The sequence below is a fragment of the Erpetoichthys calabaricus genome, chromosome 16 (assembly GCF_900747795.2).
Source record: "Erpetoichthys calabaricus chromosome 16, fErpCal1.3, whole genome shotgun sequence".
Taxonomy (NCBI): domain Eukaryota; kingdom Metazoa; phylum Chordata; class Cladistia; order Polypteriformes; family Polypteridae; genus Erpetoichthys; species Erpetoichthys calabaricus.
The window spans coordinates 37,261,956-37,284,589 of record NC_041409.2 but is presented as its reverse complement, the minus strand read 5'-3'; the positions used below and the strand labels follow the sequence as shown (position 1 = coordinate 37,284,589).

The 22,634-nt window shown below is 38.9% G+C and overlaps 1 protein-coding gene across 2 annotated transcripts in view; it reads left to right on the top strand.

Moving 5' to 3' along the window:
• rtf1 (RTF1 homolog, Paf1/RNA polymerase II complex component) overlaps positions 1 to 22,634 on the top strand; it is a 47,935-nt gene that overhangs the window by 7,592 nt on the left and 17,709 nt on the right. The window contains exons 1-2 of one of the 2 annotated variants that reach the window (XM_051920069.1): positions 18,035 to 18,155; positions 21,374 to 21,484. In XM_051920069.1, the coding sequence (XP_051776029.1) occupies positions 18,039 to 18,155; positions 21,374 to 21,484 (228 nt within the window). In that variant the 5' untranslated portion in view covers positions 18,035 to 18,038. Of the gene's footprint in view, positions 1 to 18,034; positions 18,156 to 21,373; positions 21,485 to 22,634 lie in introns of those variants that run through there. The other variant, XM_028821262.2, reaches the window with a different exon arrangement.

Here is a 22,634-nt window from a genome sequence, read left to right as displayed (position 1 = left end):
TTTCTCCCCTGTGCAGTGTGCGAGCGAGTGAGGAGAAAGAGAAAGCCAGTACGTTACAGTGAGTGAGAGCAGGCTCGAAGGAAATGTGTTCCTGTGGTATAGCGGGTCCATAGCTCCCCCTTCAAAAGGCCATTTTTAATCAGGTGACTGACAGTAGTGGAGTCAGGCCCAGAGAAGGTCAGCTGGTGAGAGAGCGTCTCGACTGTTGCAGGGACTGCATCGGTGAAGCAGGTGAGACGCTAATGAAAAAGAAGCACAGGGCTTATTGGTTTTTAAAGACTGCTTCCTTCATTGTGTTTTAACCTCAGTTTTAAAGGATTGCACGGCTCTCTGTCTCGCGCTGCCTGTGGGTGTGCTTCTGTCTCTCTGTGGCGCTGCCTGTGTGTGTGCGCGGCTCTCTCTCTCGCGCTGCTTGTGTGTATGCCTCTGTCTCTCTCTGGCGCTGCCTGTGTGTGTGCGCGCGCGGCTCTCTCTCTCTCGCGCTGCCTGTGTGTGTGCCTCTGTCTCTCTCTGGTGCTGCCTCGGTGGGCGTGGCTCTGCGAGTTTTCGTCGTATCCAATGGTCTAAGAGTTGGTGGGTGTGGCTCCTTCCTGCTTGCGCCATTGGCGTCTTACTTGTCGGCGGTTTAGTGAATCCACACCCCTTCCGGCGTGCTTTCCATAGGTGGCTACTTGTCTTCCGGCTTAGTGAATTATATATATAGATTCTCTGACTTTTTCTCTCCTGTAACTGAAGTGTACTGCATAAAATAAATACTAAAAAAAAAATTCAGACATAATGATATTTGTACTGTTAAATTAGCGGATTCTAAGATAATTCAGGATATTTTCATCTGAACAAACACTTTAAAGCTGTTTTTGCAACAGTATGTTTTTAAAATCTGGTTTGTCAGAGAGTTCCTCTTTTAGGATTGTAATGTTTGTTATGGTAAAAATTTTATTTACCTCATTAACTGGTAAGTTTATTAATTTATTAATAATGTAATATTTAATACATGAGGCAGATTGATTCTTTAATTTTCCAAATCTTTTCTTTTTCTCTTTTTTTTTCCACGTTTGTCCCAACTTGCAGGCTGAAATCAGAGTTGTCAGTTTTACATCAATGCATTATTCAAGTGCTGTTCTATAATAGCCTTGTTGTTGCTCTGATTTCAGTGTGTCTGTTATGAGCGATTGGTCTTTGTTTTTGTATAGCCTGTGTAGAAATCCAGAATTAGAAAATGAACTAGACTGATGTTATTTGTTATTTGTATGTTACAGCATGCAGTGCATTTTTTGACATACCATTTAAAAATGATACATTTTAGAGGTTTATTCATAAACATTAGTTTTCGTCAAAAACCAAATAACTTCACACAAGTTTAGTATTTGCATATTTGTATTAAGTATGCTGTTTTGCCTGCATTGCTTGAGTGTCTGTGCTATTTGTTTTTGTTAACACAGTATATGTTGTATTACTAGTGAGACATGCTTTCTGATTGGAAACATTGAAACACTAAATACATTTTACTTTGTTATTAACAAATGTAGCAACTCTTTTCTTTGCCAGCATAGGAAGTATACACATCTGATTGAAGTGTTGGAGGTGCTTTTTCTGTAGAAAGCCCTAATAGGCGCATTAGCAACATCTACTAGATCAGATGCCAAAAACGAAGATAAGCAAAAATCTACATATAGTAACTGAGCAGGATAGAGATTCACAAGATTGATCTTGAGACTTAGAGAATTTATATTGAATTGTTTAAATGAAAAATAATGATTAATCAGAGAATCAATATTATTTTACCCCAGGCCTGTTTATCATTACTTTTGAGGAAATAACCCAGTGACTCGCACGCAAGTATGGCATTAAATATCTCCTCCATCATTTCTTTATGTTTGACAGTGTGCAGAAGAATACCCTTGGATGAGAATGTAATTGCCAGTTTCATGTCCTTGCATCCTTCAGCCTGTACATCGTACTATATTGTGTGAAGACTTGCCAAAGTGTAAGAAGGCAGATGTACTCTGTTTTGTCAAGTGCCATGTACTTTCTTTTAAAGATCACTTGAATTTGATCCCTGTGTAGTCAGTCATATCATGAAAATGTGCAAGTCAGTGGTTAAGGAAATGAATGTGCTTAATTTGGAACTCCACCTGACTCCATAAAATACAAATCGTTTCAAAAGTTTAATTAGTAACCCTGGAGTTTTTCAGGTCAGATTTGTCTAAATGAGCATCCCAGTTTATCTCTGTTGCATGTGAGTTTTTTATCTGGTGCTTTTTCTCATCTATCATCAGTACTGCATTGATAATTCATTGTGCATGCAGTGTTAGCCTTGATGTGATCTCTACATGAAACATTTTTCATTTAGAGCACTCACTTGTTTTGTTTTTCCAATCTTAACATCTGGTCATTCTTTTTTTGAGATTTCATAAATATTTCTTCTGTGTTTTGAGCCAGTGTCCAGAAACATTTTTTCTGAATTGTTCTGCATGTGTAAGGCCGCCTTTGCCCCCTGTGAAATAGTGAAAACCAGAGTGTGCTCAGTCACTGTAATATTACGGATTGGGGAGTGAATGCACTGGAAAATGTTTGCCATAGGATTCAGGAACACTACCATAAACTGTAGAATGTTAGAATGACGGAGATCAACTGCACCACCCTACCTTGATTACCTGAAAGAGCCCCAGTCTGTAAATGGGTGCAAGGAAGTCAATGCATGGGACTGATGAGACATTACTGTAAATGTTTCTCTTAAATTGTAGGATTATAGGGTTATTATTGTCACATTTAGGGAGTGCAGTGAAATACTTCCTCACTTGTTCTAAACAACATGCAGCATGTCACCATTCTGCTAAAAGGGGGCACACAGGTTAGTGAAAACATTGTTGTTTTGTTTTTTCTAATAATTGATTATTTTCATCTGTTTCAGCACTTAACTGAAGATACAATCCCATTTTAGGTCAAATATATATTTAAATTGAAAGACGTTATTAGGAGTTAATAGATCTTTTTAGCACTGCAGAGTTGTCCAAAAAAATGAAATGTTAATTTGTTTATCTAAACTGTCCTCAAACACACCTTCCGCTGAATGCTGATTATACTTTGTAGCTCTAAATGCTTTAAAAATGGCAATATAAATAGGTAATTTGCTGCAGTGTGTGGTTCTTCTAACCACTCGCATTGCATTAAGGGCACCTAGGAAAAATGACGCTTCTCTTGTTAACTGTCGACAGTGACAACAACAACATTATTTATTTACAGCTAGGTCCATAAATATTTGGACAGAGACAACTTTTTTTCTAATTTTGGTTCTGTACATTACCACAATGAATTTTAACACTGGAATTACCAGGGCCTACGAAAAAACTCGTACATCCATCCCACCTTAAAACGCTTTGCACTTCCCCGGCAGCGTCATTTGTCCTTTAAATGTGTTGATAAGCAGCAAACAGCAAGCAGTCTGCTATCACACACACCCCCCCCCCACCCCCGACCACCAACCGGCACACAGTTTTCTCAGCTCAAGTCTGCTTACCTACTTCTCAGTTGCTTAGAGCTGTACAGAGTGAGAAGTCATGCAAAATGACACCTTTTATAAATATTATATCGTTATTTGGAACACTTGTATTTCATGTGTATTCCGTGTCTACAACGATCTATGCACAGTAAACACATCGTTAAAACAGAAACATTTTTCATGTTTTAGTAATAATTGACAAAATGTAGGCATGAAGTATATAATGTGTGAAGCCTAAAGTCCAAATATCTTTATACACTTTCACAAAAGATAAAAGTATAACAGAACAAATGCGATTTTTTTCTAAGGCTATAACCGAAGAAAAAGAAACCAGGTTAGTGCTGCGTGTTGACCTGCCTTTTTGGGTAGTATACTGGTTAGAGCTGCCGACTCCAACTCATAAGGTTCTGGGTTCGAGTCTTAACGTCTTCCAAAATAAACGTTTTGAGTAGTAAGCAGTTCTTATTGTTAATATTATACAATAAAAGCATACATTTGATTTGCGACTGTAACAGCCGCTGTAAATGTATAGTACTTGTCAAAGTTAGCGTCTTTTTTTAGTTTTACTAGTTTTAGTTTATTTACTTATCTTTCTACAGCATAAAGTCACAAGTATACTGCAGAGCTTCCTCTGTTTGATCGTCAAGGGCATGCTCACAAATTACACGTGTAATGCCACGAAAAATACCTGCTGACACTTTAGTACGCGAGCAATGGTACGAGAATGCAGTTAGACTTTTTCTGGGCACATACACGACACTAGTGTTTAGATCTGGACGGTGTAGCGTTGGCGAGCTCTGTAAGTCGTGCTGTTTCTTTGAAGGACAGGTGATTGGCAGGATGATGCTGGACTTTCGCCTTTACGCCTGGTGCAGCTGCGTTGTTCTTATATGTGAGGGGACGTTTCTTGCGGGGATGGCTTCTGTTTTCTCCGATCTGAGTTCACCTCTGTTATAGCGCGTCTTTATTTGAAAACAGCAGTGTCAGATCGGGGCGAGCGTGAACACTAACTTTGACAAGCACTATAAATTTACAGCGGTTGTTACAGACGTAAATCAAATGTATGTTTTTATTGTATAATATTAACAATGATAGCAGCTCTCTACTCAAAAAAGCAAACTTGAGAAGCTGCCAGCATCGAACCCACAAGCTCTTGATTGGGAGTCAGCAGCTCTTAGCATTGCACCACGCAAGCTGTCGCATCAACCGCTTACCGCAACCTGCTTTCTCTTTTCTTCAGTTATATTCTTGAATAAAAGCGCACTTGTTCTGTTATACTTGTGAAAGTGTTTATTTGATATTTGGACTTCAGGCTTCACACCAGTCATTCTCAGTCACACACACCACTCACATCCACGTCCACAGTTTTCCCACTCTAATTCGCGCACAAGTTCTGACACGGTTTTATATGCAATCATCAGATTCAAATGTTAACAGTTCCCACACACAAGTGCTGACTCCCAATCAAGAGCTTCTGGGTTCAATGCTGGCAGCTTCTCAAGTTTACCGTTTTGAGTAGAGAGCTGCTGTTATTGTTAATATTATACAATAAAAAACATACATTTGATTTACGCCTGTAACAACCGCTGTAAATTTATAGTGCTTGTCAAAGTTCGCGTTTACGCTCGCCCCGATCTGACACTGCCGTTTTCAAATAAAGACGCGCTATAACAGAGGTGAACTCAGATCGGAGAAAACAGAAGCCCTCCCCGCAAGAAATGTCGACTCACATAAAAGAACAAAGAAACAGCACGGCTTACAAATCTCGCCAACGCTACACCGTCCAGATCTAAACACTAGCGTGGTGTATGTGCCCAAAAAAAGTCTAACTGCATTCTCGTACCATTGCTCGCGTACTAAAGTGTCAGCAGGTATTTTTTCGTGGCATTACACATGTAATTTGTGAGCATGCCCTTGACGATCAAACAGAGGAAGCTCAACAGTTCTCTTGTGACTTTATACTGTAGGAAGATAAGTAAATTAATCAGCTCGCATGTTATTTATTTGGATCAAGTAAAGACGCACTATAGCTATTTATCTATCCCCTTAGCTGTTTTTATATACATTATATAATAACAGTTATAAAGACACTTGTTCATGTTAATTGCAGTCTCAATTGTTAAAAATAATATTTTAAAAGGAGCATCCCACATGAAAATACAACGATCTGACTGACTGACAGTGCATACCACTTTATATGGTTAAAAAGAAAAAAAAATAACACTTTCTTTCCAGCGGGGAATCGAACTCGGGTCTCTAAGGCGCAACAGGCCTGCTGCGCACTGATTGGCTGAGCAGTCTGTGTCAACTATCTGCGACTTAGTATGTATTGTGATCGTGATTTAGAGAGAATAAAAGTGAAAAAAAAATCGGAACCTTTTACAAGTCTTATAAATGTACACCGTGTGTTACAGACGCAAACCAAGTGTATGTGTGTACTGTATAATATTAACAATAAGAGCAGCTCATTACTGAAAACAGCAAATATAGGAGTGAGTCGGGATCGAACCGGGGACTCTTGATTACACCGGGGACGTTTGAGTACAAGTCAGCAAATCTTACAGAAACTGTTGTTTTTTCTTTAACCTTTTGTGAAAGTGTTTACTTGATCTTTGGACTTCAGGCTTCATATATTATATAGTTTATGCCTATATTTTGTCATTTACTACTAAAATATGAAAAATGTTTCTGTTTTAAAAAGGTGTTTACACAGATTACTGTAGAAACGGAACACACATGAAATGCGTGTGTTCCAAATAACGATCTATTATTTCCACTCTAAAACTCCAGCAGTTCAGTCACTCTCGGATAATCAAACAAGGCATGAGCTGGGAAAACTTAGTGAATGTTCTGTGACGGTGGGGGATGGAATAGCCGGCTGCTTGCTGGCTCGTCTTAATCGGCACATTTAGAAGACAAAAGAGAGGTGAGAACGGTTTTAAGGTGGGCCGGATCTACGAGTTTTTTCGTAGACTCTGGTAATTCTAGTGTTAAATGAAACAACTCAGATGCAGTTGATGTGCAGACTTTCAGCTTTAGTTCAGTGGGGTGAACAAAACGATTGCATAAAAATGTGAGGCAACTAAAGCATTTTTTTAACACAATCCCTTCATTTCAGGGGCTCAAAAGTAATTGGACAATTGACTCAAAGGCTATTTCATGGGCAGGTGTGGGCAAGTCCGTTATGTCAGTATCAATTAAGCAGATAAAAGGCCTGAAGTTGATTTGAGGTGTGGTGCTTGCATGTGGAAGATTTTGCTGTGAACAGACAACATGCGGTCAAATGAGCTCTCCATGCAGGTGAAAGAAGCTATCCTTAAGCTGCAAAAACAGAAAAAACCCATCCGAGAAATTGCTACAATATTACGAGTGGCAAAATCTACAGTTTGGTACATCCTGAGAAAGAAAGCAAGCACTGGTGAACTCAGCAATGCAAAAAGACCTGGACGTCCACGGAAGACAACAGTGGTGGATGATCGCAGAATCATTTCCATGGTGAAGAGAAACCCCTTCACAACAGCCAACCAAGTGAACAACACTCTCCAGGGGGTAGGCGTATCGATATCCAAGTCTACCATAAAGAGAAGACTACATGAATGTAAATACAGAGGGTGCACTGCAAGGTGCAAGCCACAAGAATAGAAAAGCTAGATTGGACTTTGCTAAAGAACATCTAAAAAAGCCAGCACAGTTCTGGAAAAACATTCTTTGGACAGATGAAACCAAGATCAACCTCTACCAGAATGATGGCAAGAAAAAAGTATGGAGAAGGAGTGGAACAGCTCATTATCCAAAGCATACCACATCATTTGTAGATAGATAGATAGATAGATACTTTATTAATCCCAATGGGAAAAACATGGTGGAGGCAGTGTGATGGCTTGGGTGTGCATGGCTGCCAGTGGCACTGGGACACTAGTGTTTATTGATGATGTGACACAGGACAGAAGCAGCCAAATTAATTCTGAGGTGTTCAGAGACATACTGTCTGCTCAAATCCAGCTAAATGCAGTCAAATTGATTGGGCGGTGTTTCATGATACAGATGGACAATGACCCAAAACATACAGCCAAAGCAACCCAGGAGTTTATTAAAGCAAAGAAGTGGAAAATTCTTGAATGGCCAAGTCAGTCACCTGATCTTAACCCAATTGAGCATGCATTTCACTTGTTGAAGACTAAACTTCGGACAGAAAGGCACACAAACAGCAACTGAAAGCCGCTGCAGTAAAGGCCTGGCAGAGCATTAAAAAGGAGGAAACCCAGCATCTGGTGATGTCCATAAGTTCAAGACTTCAGGCTGTCATTGCCAGCAAAGGGTTTTCAACCAAGTATTAGAAATGAACATTTTATTTCCAGTTATTTAATTTGTCCAATTACTTTTGAGCACCTGAAATGAAGGGATTGTGTTAAAAAAATGCTTTAGTTACCTCACATTTTTATGCAATCATTTTGTTCACCCCACTGAATTAAAGCTGAAAGTCTGCACTTCAACTGCATCTGAGTTGTTTCATCTAAAATTCATTGTGGTAATGTACAGAACCAAAATTAGAAAAAAGTTATCTCTGTCCAAATATATATGAACCTAACTGTATATACAGTAGCACATTTTCATACAAATAATGCAGCTCAAAGTGCTTTACATGATGAAGAAAGAGAAAAAAGACAAAATAAATAAGAATTAAAATAAGGGAACACTAATTAACATAGAATAAGAGTGTGGTCCGATGGCCAGGGAGGACAGAAAAAACAAAAAACTTCAGACGGCTGGAAAAAAAAATAAAATCTGCAGGGGTTCCAGGCCACGAGACCGTCCAGCCCCCTCTAGGCATTCTACCTAACATAAATAATCAGTCCTCATTGTATTCAGGGTACTCATGGAAGAACTTGATGATGATGATGATGATGGTCATGTGGACTTCTGGCCTTTAATCTATCAATGTAGGGACATCACGGTGCTTTGATCAGGTGGTGGTGGTGCAGGTTGGCAACCCCGAAAACCGGAAAAAGAACAGAAGAGAAAGTAGGGGTTAGTACGGATTTTGAATATGAATACCATGAATAATAATGATAATTAATTGAATATACAGAATATCAGGATTAAACTAAGATGAAGCTATGAGAAAGCCATGTTAAAGTAATGTGTTTTCAGCAGTTTTTTTTAAAGTGCTCCACTGTATTAGCCTGGCTCTATTGGCAAGCTATTCCATATTTTAGGTGCATAACAGCAGAAGGCCGCCTCACCACTTCTTTTAAGTTTAGCTCTTGGAATTCTAAGCAGACACTCATCTGAAGATCTAAGGTTACGATTTGGAGTGTAAAGTGTAAGATATTCCGAAATATAAGATGGTGCTAGATTATTTAAGGCTTTGTAAACTATAAGCAGGATTTTAATGTCAATTCTAAATGACACAGGCAACCAATGTAGTGACATCAAAACTGGAGAGAAAGTCATCTGTGATGCCAAGATGAGACTGAGAGACATCATGGCCGTCTGGATGGAGTCATCTTGTGATTCATTTATTTTGAAACAAGAGTATTGATCAGATGACTTGCTGATGGTGCTGTATGTGGTGGCTGTCTTGTTGGTAATGGAACTGACTGAACACTCAGTTTTTCACATGGCCCATGTTATTCACTGTAACAGCAATTATGTTATTACGAGTGGAAGGTGATAATGGGTTCCTGCTCAGACGCTGGCTCCTTAAGCCTTTCTGATCTTCGGAGTACAGAGGGTAGGCGCCATAATGCCGCATGTGTGTTTGGCACATTCAGTTGTGGAGCACAGCATGATGTTTCAGGAGAGAGGCTTCTCTACCAGCCAATAAAGGTCTAGCAGTGTGATAATATGTACAAGATTGATTAGCATGCGCCATATGTTTTCTTCGGGGCTGCAACCAGGTGGAGTTTAAGGTGCATTCAAATATACATATTTACAAGATGATTGCGATTTATAAAGGTAAATTGTGTAGAAATTGTGTGTGTGTGTGTGTGTGTGTGTGCGTGCCAGGCTTTATATAAACCACATAGAAGCCTTAGGATTTGCATTAAAATGTATTTTTATAATAAACCACAGGTTTTAACTGTTCATTTTTTATTAACAAAATTAAATTCTGTAAGCTTATTGTTAAGTGACCATAAAAATATAAAAATAAATAACATTTCCTTAAAATATGTACAAAATTATATATCCATGATACATACGGCTAAAATGGTATTCAATTAATAGGTGTCATATTGTTTTTTTCTGTAGTATACCTATCTGAAACAAGGCTTATTAAAAACAAGAATAAAATATCATATATTCTCACACAATCAATTACAGTAATTCCTTCTCGATCGTGGGGGTTGCGTTCCAGAACCCCCCGCAAAAGGTGAAAATCCGCAAAGAAAAAACCATATGTTCATATGGTTATTTTTATATATTTTAAGCTCTTATAAACTCTCCCACGCTATTATAAACATTTCCTGCACAATTATACAGCATAAACCCTTTGTATTCTCTTGGATATTAGGTAAGATTCGTTGAAATTATGTATGTAAACACACTGTTTATTACGGAATCTCTGAACCGCACAGTGAAAAAAAATTATGGGATAACTCTTATCTCGTACATACGGGATACTTTCACGTACGTACAAGATTTTTTCGTGTACGTACGGGATACTTTTACGTACGTACGTGAAAACATCTCGAGATAATGTTAGATAAAAATATTACAAAAGTGCGCTTCAGGGCTACCTAATTATGCCTTTACCAAGGCTTTGGCACTTCAGTTTGACGTCACTTCCAGCTCTTGTAGCGTGGTGATATAAAAAAGCAGACGACTGGGCTTTTATTTTTTAAAGGAGTGTGGGATGGTAGGTGATGGATTTAACTGCAGCTTGCAGTACGTCAGTCACGAAATGCCCATCGCATACCCCGTTACACTATGGTTAAGATTAGGCTTGTGGGGGGGGGGGGTGTGTGTAAGGGTTTGGGTACGTTCTTTGTTTACAGATATTCGTCTGCTCACTCTTACGGAGCACCTGAGGAGATATGGTGTTTTTTTCTTCCTGAGAAACAATTTAGTGCGTACAACTTACTATCTCATGCCCACCATGAGATCCGTAGTTTATATACAGTAAAACATAAATATTATTTTAAAGATATTGAGCGTCTCCGATATCACATATGTTACAGCCATTACGACAGACAGGCCACCAGCAATAAATACGTACAATGCAAGAAAAATTGTATACAGTAAAATGTGTGTACAGTGACACTAAACTATGTACATGTATTAAGTACTGCACATGGAAAATTTAATTATGGTTACTCACCAACAATGACACGACTACTTGTCCGATAACGATGAGTTTAATTTTACTGCACAACAAAGGAGAGTGTTACAGCTGTTCTAAAGGAGCCTCTTCAGGTGATTGTGTAGCACCGCCATTGTTCTTTTTCCGGCAGTCTTCAATCCAGAACCCTAAAGCAGATTCCATCTGGACTACCGCCTTATTACATCCACTTACAACTCGTTTTGCACCCTGGTTAAAGGACACTGCGGCCGTAGATCTTATATTTTTTCCCTCCTTTTTCAATAAAAAGAATCGTGGACTCATTGATGCCGTAATGGCGTCCTGCGGCGGTGTAGCTGTTCCTTTCCTTCAACATATCCAAAACTTTTACCTTTCGGCAATCGTTAGCATCTTCCATTGGCGCTTGGGCACAGCCCCTGAAGCAGTAGCAGGAGCACATTGATGCTGAATGAGCGAGACGAGACTTCCTGGTTAACGCAGCAGAATTGAACTCGGCGCTCAGTCGCTGAGCCAATCAGCACACAGGAACTTAACTGCGTGCTCTGATTGGGTAGCTTCTCAGCCATCCGGCAATAGCGTCCCTTGTATGAAATCAACTGGGCAGGAAGCATGTACCAGAAGTAAAAAGACCCATTGTCCACAGAAACCCGCGAAGCAGCGAAAAATCTGCGTTATATATTTAGATATGCTTACATATAAAATCCGCGATAGAGAGAAACCACGAAAGTCGAAGCGCGATATATAGCGAGGGATTACTGTAATTGGTATCGTCAGTTAAACATTGCTTAAATGTAAATATACCTGCTCTTATAGGTTTTAATAATTTTAAATTATTGATTGCACTACAGCATTTTGCTGTTAAAATATACATTTATTATATTTATACAGGTATGTTTTTTTTCCTTCAGTGAACCAGCTAAGCGTTTGTAATTCTTGACGTGTAATTTTATGAATTTCGATTGCCATTGTCATAATGCAGTACTTGTTTCTTATCAAAACTTGTGCTGTATAACACAAAGAAACACATAATAAACACAGTACAACTCTTTAAAAAAAAAAAAAAAGTCACAATGTGTCAAATGTTCATAAGGTGTTTATCAAGAAGACACAAGACTAACATGCTTAACAGTTTTTTAAGTAAAAGATAAATTTTGCTATTGTGTATTAAGCAGCAATTTCTAATTCGTCTATCGCTTTTTTCCGATTAAAAGTGTAAGCTGCTACACTTAAAACAAGCTTGCTGTCCAAACCAAAGGGGTGTCCATTTAAATTTAAAGGACAAAATAAAAAGGTCTGAATTGTGTGGTCTAAAATTGTCAGGTGAGTGAATGCATGTGTTTTATTTATATATGCTCACTTCGCATCCAACCCCAGAGGTTTGGTTTCATGGATATACCAATTTAAAGAGATTATTTTCATGTGGATTGTTACATATGCATTATTTTCACTTTTTCTTCAAAACTTTTGTAAAAACAATATTTGTCCTTTATTTCCTGCCTCGGGCATGGTTAAATCTCTTTCTCGCAGGACGTTGGGAGATCTGGGGACCTGGGTTCGCTTCCCAGGTCCTCCCTGCGTGGAGTTTGCATGTTCTCCCCGTGTCTGCGTGGGTTTCCTCCAGGCGCTCCGGTTTCCTCCCACAGTCCAAAGACATGCAGGTTAGGTGGATTGGCGATTCTAAATTGGCCAAAATGAACGCACACTAAAGAGATGTGAACGGATCAGCTGCTGCTGCCTTGGTGTGTGTTCTGCTTGTTACATTGCGCTTCAATCATTTAAAAGTCTGTACAGCAGCTGTCCTTCTGTCTCACTGCCTTGTCTTGCGTGGCGTTAAAGTGTCTCTCGCGGGACGTCAAATTGTTAGATTTACAGTAGAGATATAGCATTAAAAATATTCCACCCACCTGGATTTGTACCTATATTTTGTTTTATAATATTAAATCATGGTGGATGTCATTTTTTTTGAAAAATCTTCATCAGAAATAGATTGTGGAATGTAAAAAAAACCCACCACACGACGAACCACCCGATGGAGCAATTGCAGGTTAAGGGACTTGATCAAGAGCCCAACGGAGTAGGCCCTTTTATAGGATTTGAACTGGCAATCGGTACAAATCCTTAGCCTCAGAGCCACCACTCCACCTATGAAATGTAAAAGTGAAAGCAAATTTATAGAAGTTGATTTAGGTATTTTTTTTACATTTTCTGCGTTCATTGGTTGGCCACCGTCGCGCACACAGAAGGTCACTGATTAGTGCCAAAAAAGCCTTATTCAATCCACTGTGATTCAATATTGTAAAACAAGGAGGGTTTTCTTATAGGCATGTTCAGAGAATGTTCTTTGTCCTAAATTAACTTTGGTCTGTCTTTGTCTTGTTTCGAGACATGTGACTGAAATGTTACAGTCGGCCCTTCTAAATTATTGCTTGCGACTAATCAAGGAAGTATTGTTTAATGGATCACTTTTCAAATTACACAAGCAGGTCTTCTGTTACACATAGAGCCTAGGGTGAGAATTCTGTTTGGAATTATTGCTAATTTGTCATAGTGTTAGCTCATCTTTATTTATGTTAAGAATTTAAAGTTACTTTTAACTCCTTACAAAGCCATTTTAAGTGTCTTATTTTTTTAACTCATGTAGTATAGCTGTACACACAGGAAAAAAAAATGTATGTAGTAAATGTATTGGTTTCACTGAATGTAGTTTTTTTTTTTTTTTTTAACTTGTGTGCTTTATTTTATATCTTATTTTTTCTTTTTAAATAGGCATTATTAATCTTTTCAGTCTTTATTTTGTACACAATTACACCAGTGTGTTGTTTTTTGGGGGGAATTCAATTTTGCTATGTATTTTTATTCTAATCTGTTTCACAATCAGTACATTATTCCTACTTTTAAAAGATTTGATTTTTTTAGGTATCTGACCAAAATATTTGTATTTTTGACCAAAGCTTATATTGTAAAGTTTCTTTTGACAATTTCTTTTTCATTTGTCATTTTGTATAGAATATGCTCCTTTTAATTGTATCCAAATGCTGATAACATTGACTGCTATAAAGGGGAGAAGTGATTTCAGTGCCATACCGAATGGTCTGCATATTTGTAAGAAACATTTCTTAATGAGCAGACAAGTGGCAGTGGTTTTGAAGTCATTGTTCCCCTTTAGCATCCAACGCTGTTTGCACCTTTGTCTGCTTTACTTATTACTAAGTATCAGCTTTTGGGTACAATTAAGGGATTCAATTCCCAGAAAATTATAAATTAAAAGAAATGGCAAGAGATTAATCATTTAAAGCTTTAATCCTTAAGTATGTAATCACAGTGGTAGGAATATTTTAAATATCAATGTGTGAAATTGAATCCTTCAGTTTTAATATATTGATTGTTTATTTGTGACTAAGGTTTGGCCTTTTATGCATTACTGTTTCTGCCATGTTCTGTTTTATCACCATTAAATAAAAACCTAAAGTGACCTCCAGTCAGTTCTTAATAGCAGAAAGCTTCCCATATGACTTTATGGTACAATGTACATCGAGACATTCAGTGACTTGTTTTCTGCTCTCTTTAGTCAGCACATATAACATGGGTTCAGAGTATCAATATTTTAGGGTTGTTACACTTTGATTGGATTTTTTTCCTGTATCATAGAATTGTTTGTAAACCTGATACTCCACTAGTCAGTCACATTGGGATATCAATTGTTGTGCTCTTGGGGGGGTGTTTAGAAACAGATAAGAATTGCTAGGAATTTTGACTTTTCTTGAGTCACAAGATGACAATCATGATGACAGGGGCAGTCTTGCATTAGTGTGTGCTTTCTGGAAGTTTTACGGCAACTTTTCTTTGTCAGTGTGTTTTATCTAGCAAAAGTGACTTTTTCTGTAGATTTCATTTAATATAGTGAGGACTATGGTAGTTATGCACCCATTGATCCTTCTTTCTTACCTTTTGTTTATGTTGTTTACTTTAAAATGACATAAGGTGCCAGCATCGATCCAACAGCAGCACCTCCAGGCAAATCATTGATTTTTTTTTTTTTTTTGGTAATAGGAACACTTGTAAATACAATTCTTCCTTGATAATCCAAGATGAAGGAGGCATTTAGTAATAATTGCAGTAAGCATACTGAGGACAATCCATGAAAATGCTGCATTAGATATTGTCTTAATTGGGAGTAGAGTAGAGTAGAGGTCTAAAATGTTTGTTGGCAAATGTTAAAACAGCAAATAAAATTCTGAACAGGTCCAACATTGTCACTTTAGAGTTGCTTAAATTAATTTTTGCCAAGTTCTAAAAAAATTCTGAACATCTCTTTGCCAAGAATTTTTTTTCTAATTTGAGATAGAACTAGGGAGACTATGAGCATTTTTGGGGGAGGGTGTCTTAGTAATCACCGATTTAATGTTACTAGAATGGGTGGATTCAGATTTTTTTTGTCATAATTCTAGTATATTTTTGTTATTCCTGCATAACTAGATGTGTAGAAATCTTATGTTCTATATTAAAGTATTATTCCAGATATTTTTACATTTAAGCTGCAGGCAAAAGGTGTTGTTAATTTTTTATTAATAGGTGTATTGTTCAGTGACCATATAAATGGCTAAAATCTCCTTTTAATATGTGTATGTATATACATGCATCTTATATATCCATAATACATATGCTGAAAAATAAATTGCTTGTCATAAATTGGAAGCCCCAATTCAAATAAAATTTACATTATAAAGAGCATTCTTAAGATGTTTACACATAATATCAACACATTTGGCTCTTAAGCCAACAAGTATTTTGTTTACTAAACAGTCGGGGCAAATACTTTTTTATCTGTTCTTTTTTTCTGATAAAAAATTTGAGCTGCTTACTAAACACGAGCTTGCTCACTATTCACACTCAGACAATAAATGTCAGTTTTGAACTCATTAAAGCGGCATCTTTTAATTTCTGCCAAAGGTTCACCTCTCTGTTTGCTAAGATCTCTTCATCTTCCACTCCTAGTTCAGCTGGACAGCATATATGTTTGGTGTTCTTCTCCGTGCACTGGAAAGTCCAGATTCCCTTTTTTTTCAGTTTATTCAGTTTCTTTAATGTAAAAGCCAATGTTAATCTTATGTCTCTCCTTCCTAGTTGCTCTCTGCAGCAAAAATACAGAAGCACATTCTCAAGTACTAGTTTGCATAAAGAAGCACTAAAGCTAAATTAAAGTAGAGCTTAGAAAAGAATATACCAAGAGAAACATTTTTTTTATTTTTTTTTTTTTAGTTCTGCCAATGTTCCAATCACCGATAGTCACTTGGAGTAAAACGAGGCTGATTTAGATTAGCAGCCCATCACGAAATAGAACTTCACTTTCCCATTTTTTTGTTTTTGCTTGTATGCTGCAGTGCAGTGTGTTTATCCAAACTGTAATGTTCATGCCCTCTAGTTCAGTTATTAGTATTTTATTCCCCTTGGATTCATATCTTGTTTACATTAAGGGTAAGTACCTATATAAAATGCTCTCGATATAATAGTTTTGTTGGTCTTTTGTGTAAATCCGGTAGGCCACAGTGAAATGGTTTACTCATACTTCCACTGTTTGATCTCTGTAATACTTTGGTGATTTTAATGTTTTTGTGTTATTTTACTTCAGTTTTAAGTAAAAAAATAAGACCTGTTCTCCTTAGCTGTTGTTTTCGCTAATCTCATTAGTAAGCCACAATTATTAATCTAATTTGGTCTTGTTAATTGTTAATAAGACTTTTACAAACACGTTTTTAAAAGATGCAAAATATTGTCTGATTATTGTTATCGTCAAATTCCCAGAAAATATTGATATAATTTTTTTGCCAATATCACATACCCCTAATTGGCAGTGAAATACTGCTTAAATGTAAATGCACATGAAAAAAAGTTTTTTTTTTGTTTTGTTATTGGCCAATTTACTTATCCCAGATCAAGTGAAAATGGGCCAGCTTAGTTTTGCAGCCAATCAATCGATCTGAGCATCACTGACTTTCATTGATTGATAACTACATAGGTTAAAGAAAGCTACAATAGGTGATTATAATGTATTGGAGCAACAGACAAGAGCTTCTGTCTTCAAATGTGTCCCATGTTGTTTCTGTATCTTTAATAAATGATGAACTGCTGGATTGTGTGAGACTTAGGCTTACTCCCACAAGCATTTGAACGTCATGCTCGTCAGTTGGTGTGGCACACATCTCCATTATCACAATTCACCTTTCTTGTGTTACTTCCAGTTTGTCTCTGTCCTCTGCCAGGCTTGCAGGAGTTTTCCAGACAGGGAAGGAGAATCTTCTTGTTGATCAACTACTACAGGAATTCTCAGAGGAAAGTGTGAAACTTGCAAAGATGAATATGACTTTGGCAGGGCAGGTCAGGTCAGGGAACATGCATTGGTACAGCAACACACAACCACCAGGCAGACACACAGTCCAGTGCAAACTAGCGGTATCTTAGGTTTCTCTGAAGAGACACAGTACCAGAGGAGTCCAGTCTTCATCTTAGGTCACTGGATTGCGTCTTTGACTGTCAACTGTATAGCAAAACTGGGAACACCAAAACTTGGACCTTCGTCCTTTTACATAGATATCAGGAGCACCTCACACCCCTTTCCAGTGACCTCATGAATCCCATGCCACAATCCAGGCATTCACATTTCCCTTTCCAGATATGGATGACAAGTCCTGTTTTCCAGCCAGTTGGGATGATGCCTATCTCCCAAATGGAAACAAAGATTGCTTGCAATAACAGGAGGACAGCCTTACCACCAGCCTGGATATGTTCACCCCGGATACCACAGATCTCTGCAGCCTATCTTATCCTCAGCTGGTCCACCACCTGTGCAATCTGCTTCACAGCTAATTGGAACATCAGCCTCAAAAGATGTCCAGCATCCTAGCTGGGTGATCAGCTTTAAACAGCTGCTCAAAGTATCCAGCCCAGGGGGTTACAACTAAAGTGTCATGTTAAGTATTTTTCAGTCACCCACCCTGACTGTGGCTCATCTGCGAACAGATTCGAATGTACGTAATGTTTCAATTCCACTATAAGTAGGATGTGGGTCACTAGACCAAGATGGTGTGTCACTTGCTCACAGATTCCTCTAACAAATACCTCCGTGTTTGCCCTCGGAGCCCTCACACCCATCCTTCTCAGGTTATGGTACACACCAGAGTTGCCATCAAGCCGTGCACTGCGACTCCCCTCAATGATATCCAGACGTCCTGCTATATGAAACACCTCCTTCTGGGATCACCGGCAACACGAACACAACCTTTAGCAACCTTTTGGGCCTTGTCACAGAAGGTCTCCCACATCACATTAGGATTGGCAGTCACAGCTAAGTCTGTAAGTTCCTCACACAAACTGTGTGTTAACTCATTAGAGACAGCCAGATCTTGGAGTGTGGCCAGATCCAGCCTCATTCTCCTAGTATGTGGTACTGAATCTTCAGAGTAGCAACAAGTCCATGGTCATAATTCACAAACTGGGCACTTCTGTAGACCCTGAAGTTTTTTAGGAGTCTACAACATCTACCCCTGAGGATGTGATCGATCTTCACTGCCCCATTGGTATTGGAGTACCAAATACAATGATGTAGCGATCCACTGCCCCTGACCTTTTGCAAAGTCAAGGAACATGGAGCCACTTTCTCCACAGTTGCCAGATCCATTGGGACTGACGCAGTCCTCCTAGACAGCCCTGTCAGTGCCAGTGGTCACGTTGAAGTTGCCCATCACCAGAGGAGTGTCCCCTCGTATGCACCCATCAACCAGAGATTGCAGTTGCAAATAAAATATCTTCCTCACTGAAGCATCACTCTTTCCACGGTTGACGCATACACCGAGACAACAGACAAGACACCCAGAGAGTATCTTAATCTGATTCTCATAATACACTCATTGAAAGGATTGACATTGGACACCATGAGAAGGAGCTGATCTTCCACAGCAACAGCTACTCCCTGAGTATGACGGCCATCAGAGAAATCAGACCAATAAAAGATGTACCCTTCTACAGAGATCTGGCCAGTCCCAGGTCTGTGTACCCAGATAGTGTAGCCACTGAAATGCAGAGTTTATGAAGCTCCTCCAACAGCAGAAGATCATCATCATGGCGGAGAGAAAAGGAGTTCCATATGGTCTACCTGAATGGGCTGCCTGAAATTGGGACCCGAGTGCTACCGTGTAGAGGGTCATGCCTCTGCACCACACTAGTTTAGATCCCCAACAGGCCTGACCCCATTGGCTCTCAGGTTGTTTTTTTACTTCCAAGGTTAAAGCTCCTGAGGACTTTTCCCCCATTCTCCTTCATAATGCGAGGAGCCTTCTTATGGGCAGCTGCAACAGAGCTACTCCCGCAGAGAGCAGTAAAATGTCTTGTCTGCCTTTTCGGAGCTGTGTTAACTTTCGCCGCCTAGTGATCTTATGTGGAAGCTCTCTGTTTACCTGCAGCAGGAACGCAGACTTCACTACTGGAGCTGTGCAGATAGTTAGTTCTTGTGTTGCTGGAATTCGTGTGAATATTGTGACTGACTCCAGTGCTGTGTTTGTGTAGTTTGGGAGTTTTCAGACTTTCCATGTATGATATCACATTTTATTTACTTCCTATGCTTCTGAAATTGATGACAGGAAAAATTGGATACTATTAATGTGCTACTGAATTCACACCAAAGAAAGAGATTTACATATTTTTGTATGTGAAAACAAAAACAAAGGAAATACATTAAGAATGTTTTGTATTCCTCCAAATAGAATTTAACATTTACATGTAGTTTTTGTTTGCAGACATATTTTTTATGTACTGTATTATATATTACTAGCCAACCCGCGGCGTAGCATACGCCGCATAATTATGTATTGATGGGTGAACACTTCCTGAAAGACACAGTTGTCCAAATGGGGTTGGTTTTGAGGATACGACTGTAGGTGAATGAAAAGATGCAACTCTGGAGAGGGCAACATACAATACAGCGAAGTATAGACACTGCTAAGACCATGGAATACCCCTCGCAAATTGTTTTACACGCTGCATACAGCGATTCACATCTGCGACAAATATGATTCTTCTTAGATGGTGCTGGTGCGTCCATCCTCGCTCTCGAAGCATACACACTGCCTGGTCATGTGCCTGCTTGCAAGAGCAACTAACAGAGACAGGTCCTCCCTGCATGGAGTTTGCATGTTCTCCCCGTGTCTGTGTGGTTTCCCCTGGGTACTCCAGTTTCCTCCCACAGTCCAAAGACATGCAGGTTAGGTGTATTGGCAATTCTAAATTGTCTCGTGTGTGTGTGTGTGTGTGTGTGTGTGCGCATGCCACGCGGTGGGCTGGCGCCCTGCCCAGGGTTTGTTTCCTGCCTTGCGCCCTGTGTTGGCTGGGATTGGCTCCAGCAGACCCCCGTGACCCTGTAGTTAGGATATAGCGGGTTGGATAATGGATGGATGGATGGATTATATATTATGAAATGAAGCAAGATGCTGGCATTATATGACCAGTAGATATGGATAGTTTTCCATAAGTGGTGGTTGAATGACCCTTGTAATGGACTGGTATCCTGCCTACAGTTGTTTATCCTGCCCATTGCCCAGTTCCACAAAGGCTCTGCACCCTGTGGGTTCAAGCATAATGGTGTTTTATTACTAATTTTTTTTAAACAAGCTACAATTGCTAATTAATTAGCTTTAGCTTTTAAAGATTTTATTGTTAATATTTCTACTATTTATATATAGAATTATCATTTAGTTTGTTTCACTTTGTATAGGTATCTCACCCTTATCTGTCCATCCATCCATCCATCCATCCATTATCCATTGCTTATCCGAGGTCGGGTCGCAGGGGCAGCAGCCTAAGCAGGGAAGCCCAGACCTCCCTCTACCCGGCCACCTCCTCTAGCTCCTCTGGGAGGACCCCAAGGCGTTCCAGGGCCAGCCGGGAGATATAATCCCTCCAGCGTGTCCTGGGTTTGCCCCGTGGCCTTCTCCCAGTGGGGCATGCCCGGAACACCCCCCCAGGGAGGCGTCCAGGGGGCATCCTAACCAGATGCCCGAACCACCTCAACTGACTCCTCTCAATGCGGAGGAGCAGCAACTCTACTCCGAGTCTCTCCTGGATAACTGAACTCCTCACCCTATCTCTAAGGGAAAGACCAGCCACCCTGCAGAGAAAACTCATTTCACCCTTATCTGGATTTTTATTTTTTTCTTTTCTTGTAAGGTCTTAAAATTATGTTTAGAGTTCAGCAGTACACATGTAGGATTTATAGTGCCAGGTTGAACTGGGGCACAACAGTAAATTAACTACAGAGGAGACATGGAACAGGGAGGCAAGCAATCATTAAATGAGCTTTGTCGTCTGAGAGTATACAGGATTTTTTTTAATCTTAGTTCTTATTCTTCTCTTGAAATTTCACTATTATGAAATGTTACAAATACAGTAGTAATGTTAGTAGAGAATTCAATTTTGTTTTTAAATATTGTACAACTATTGTTTTTAAGATTAGGTTGTACTTTTAAAGAGAAGTCTACTCACCCATCATTGTGCTTTTTTCCCCCCCTCCTTTTTTCTAGGAGCTCTTGTCTTTAGCAAAGCGGAAAAGGAATGACTCAGAAGAACAACAGGAGCCAGTCAGCAAGTCGGCAGCTTCTACAGATTCGGAAACATCGGACAGTGATGATGAGGTATTGTTGCCGTGATCATTTTTGGTATAACCAATAAGTTAGCATGGTTTGTTCGATTCATAGTTGCACACTAGATTGATAATATGTAGTGTTTATAGTCATTTGGATTGTGCTGTGCAAGAGCAAATATACATTCAGACTGAAAAAAATAAGAGTGGAGGTATTTATAAAATCTGTTCTCACTAGGTGGAACTTGAGGGCTAGTTCATCAACTTTTTTTTTTTTTTTTTTATATATATTCAAAGCCCCTTTTAAATATAAAATTATAGAAATAACCCAGTGAACCATTCTAGGAAACTATTGGAATTAGCTTGTTCACCCATCATAGTGAAACTGCAGTTCCATAATCATAAATGTTAGAGGATGGAGGTGTTGAATGATGCACTTCAGATCCAGAGGTCTGCAATCACCAGTGTCAATTATTCAGCATCAGTGTCCTAATATCTTGAATATGGCTGCTGTGACATTTTGGTTCCTTAACCTTTCTGGTTTTACTCACACCCTGCAATCTTTTAAATTTGATTTTTATCAAAGTTTGACCAGGAAAATGGTTTTACTCAGAAATTTACTGATAAATTCCTGAAATAGTCAGCAGCAAATGGTTTTCTAAACTCAGAGGAGTATTTTTCAGTGAGTACTTAAACCTCCCTGAATCCCGTTACTATTGTAATGTCAGGTAACAGTCAAAATTAACTGATTAAAGTCAACTGTATTTGATTTGATTCTTTTCTTTGATGGGTTCTGTTCCAATGGTGGGTACCTCAGGGGTCATACCCATTACATGCATATGCAGATGTGCCCTAAAATCAGCAAGTGGAGGCATAGGCATGGATGGGTTAATAAAACTTAATAGGGAGATGTTTTCATTATTAAGTGTAATAATATTGCTTAAAGTCTAACATACATCATCTCTCTAACATCCGGCGCCGCTGAGAGTGGCAGCCTTTTCAGCAGCTCCGTGTATGACTATATGTGTATTTTTCTACTTTTATTTTTCTATTTTTATTTATTGATCACTCCTACCACTTTATTTTATGTGGATTTGTTCCCTGGACACACTTACTTTTACAATTTTTTATGTGAATTTCCCCTTGGGATTAATAAAATTATCTATCTATCTATCTATCTATCTATCTATCTATCTATCTAT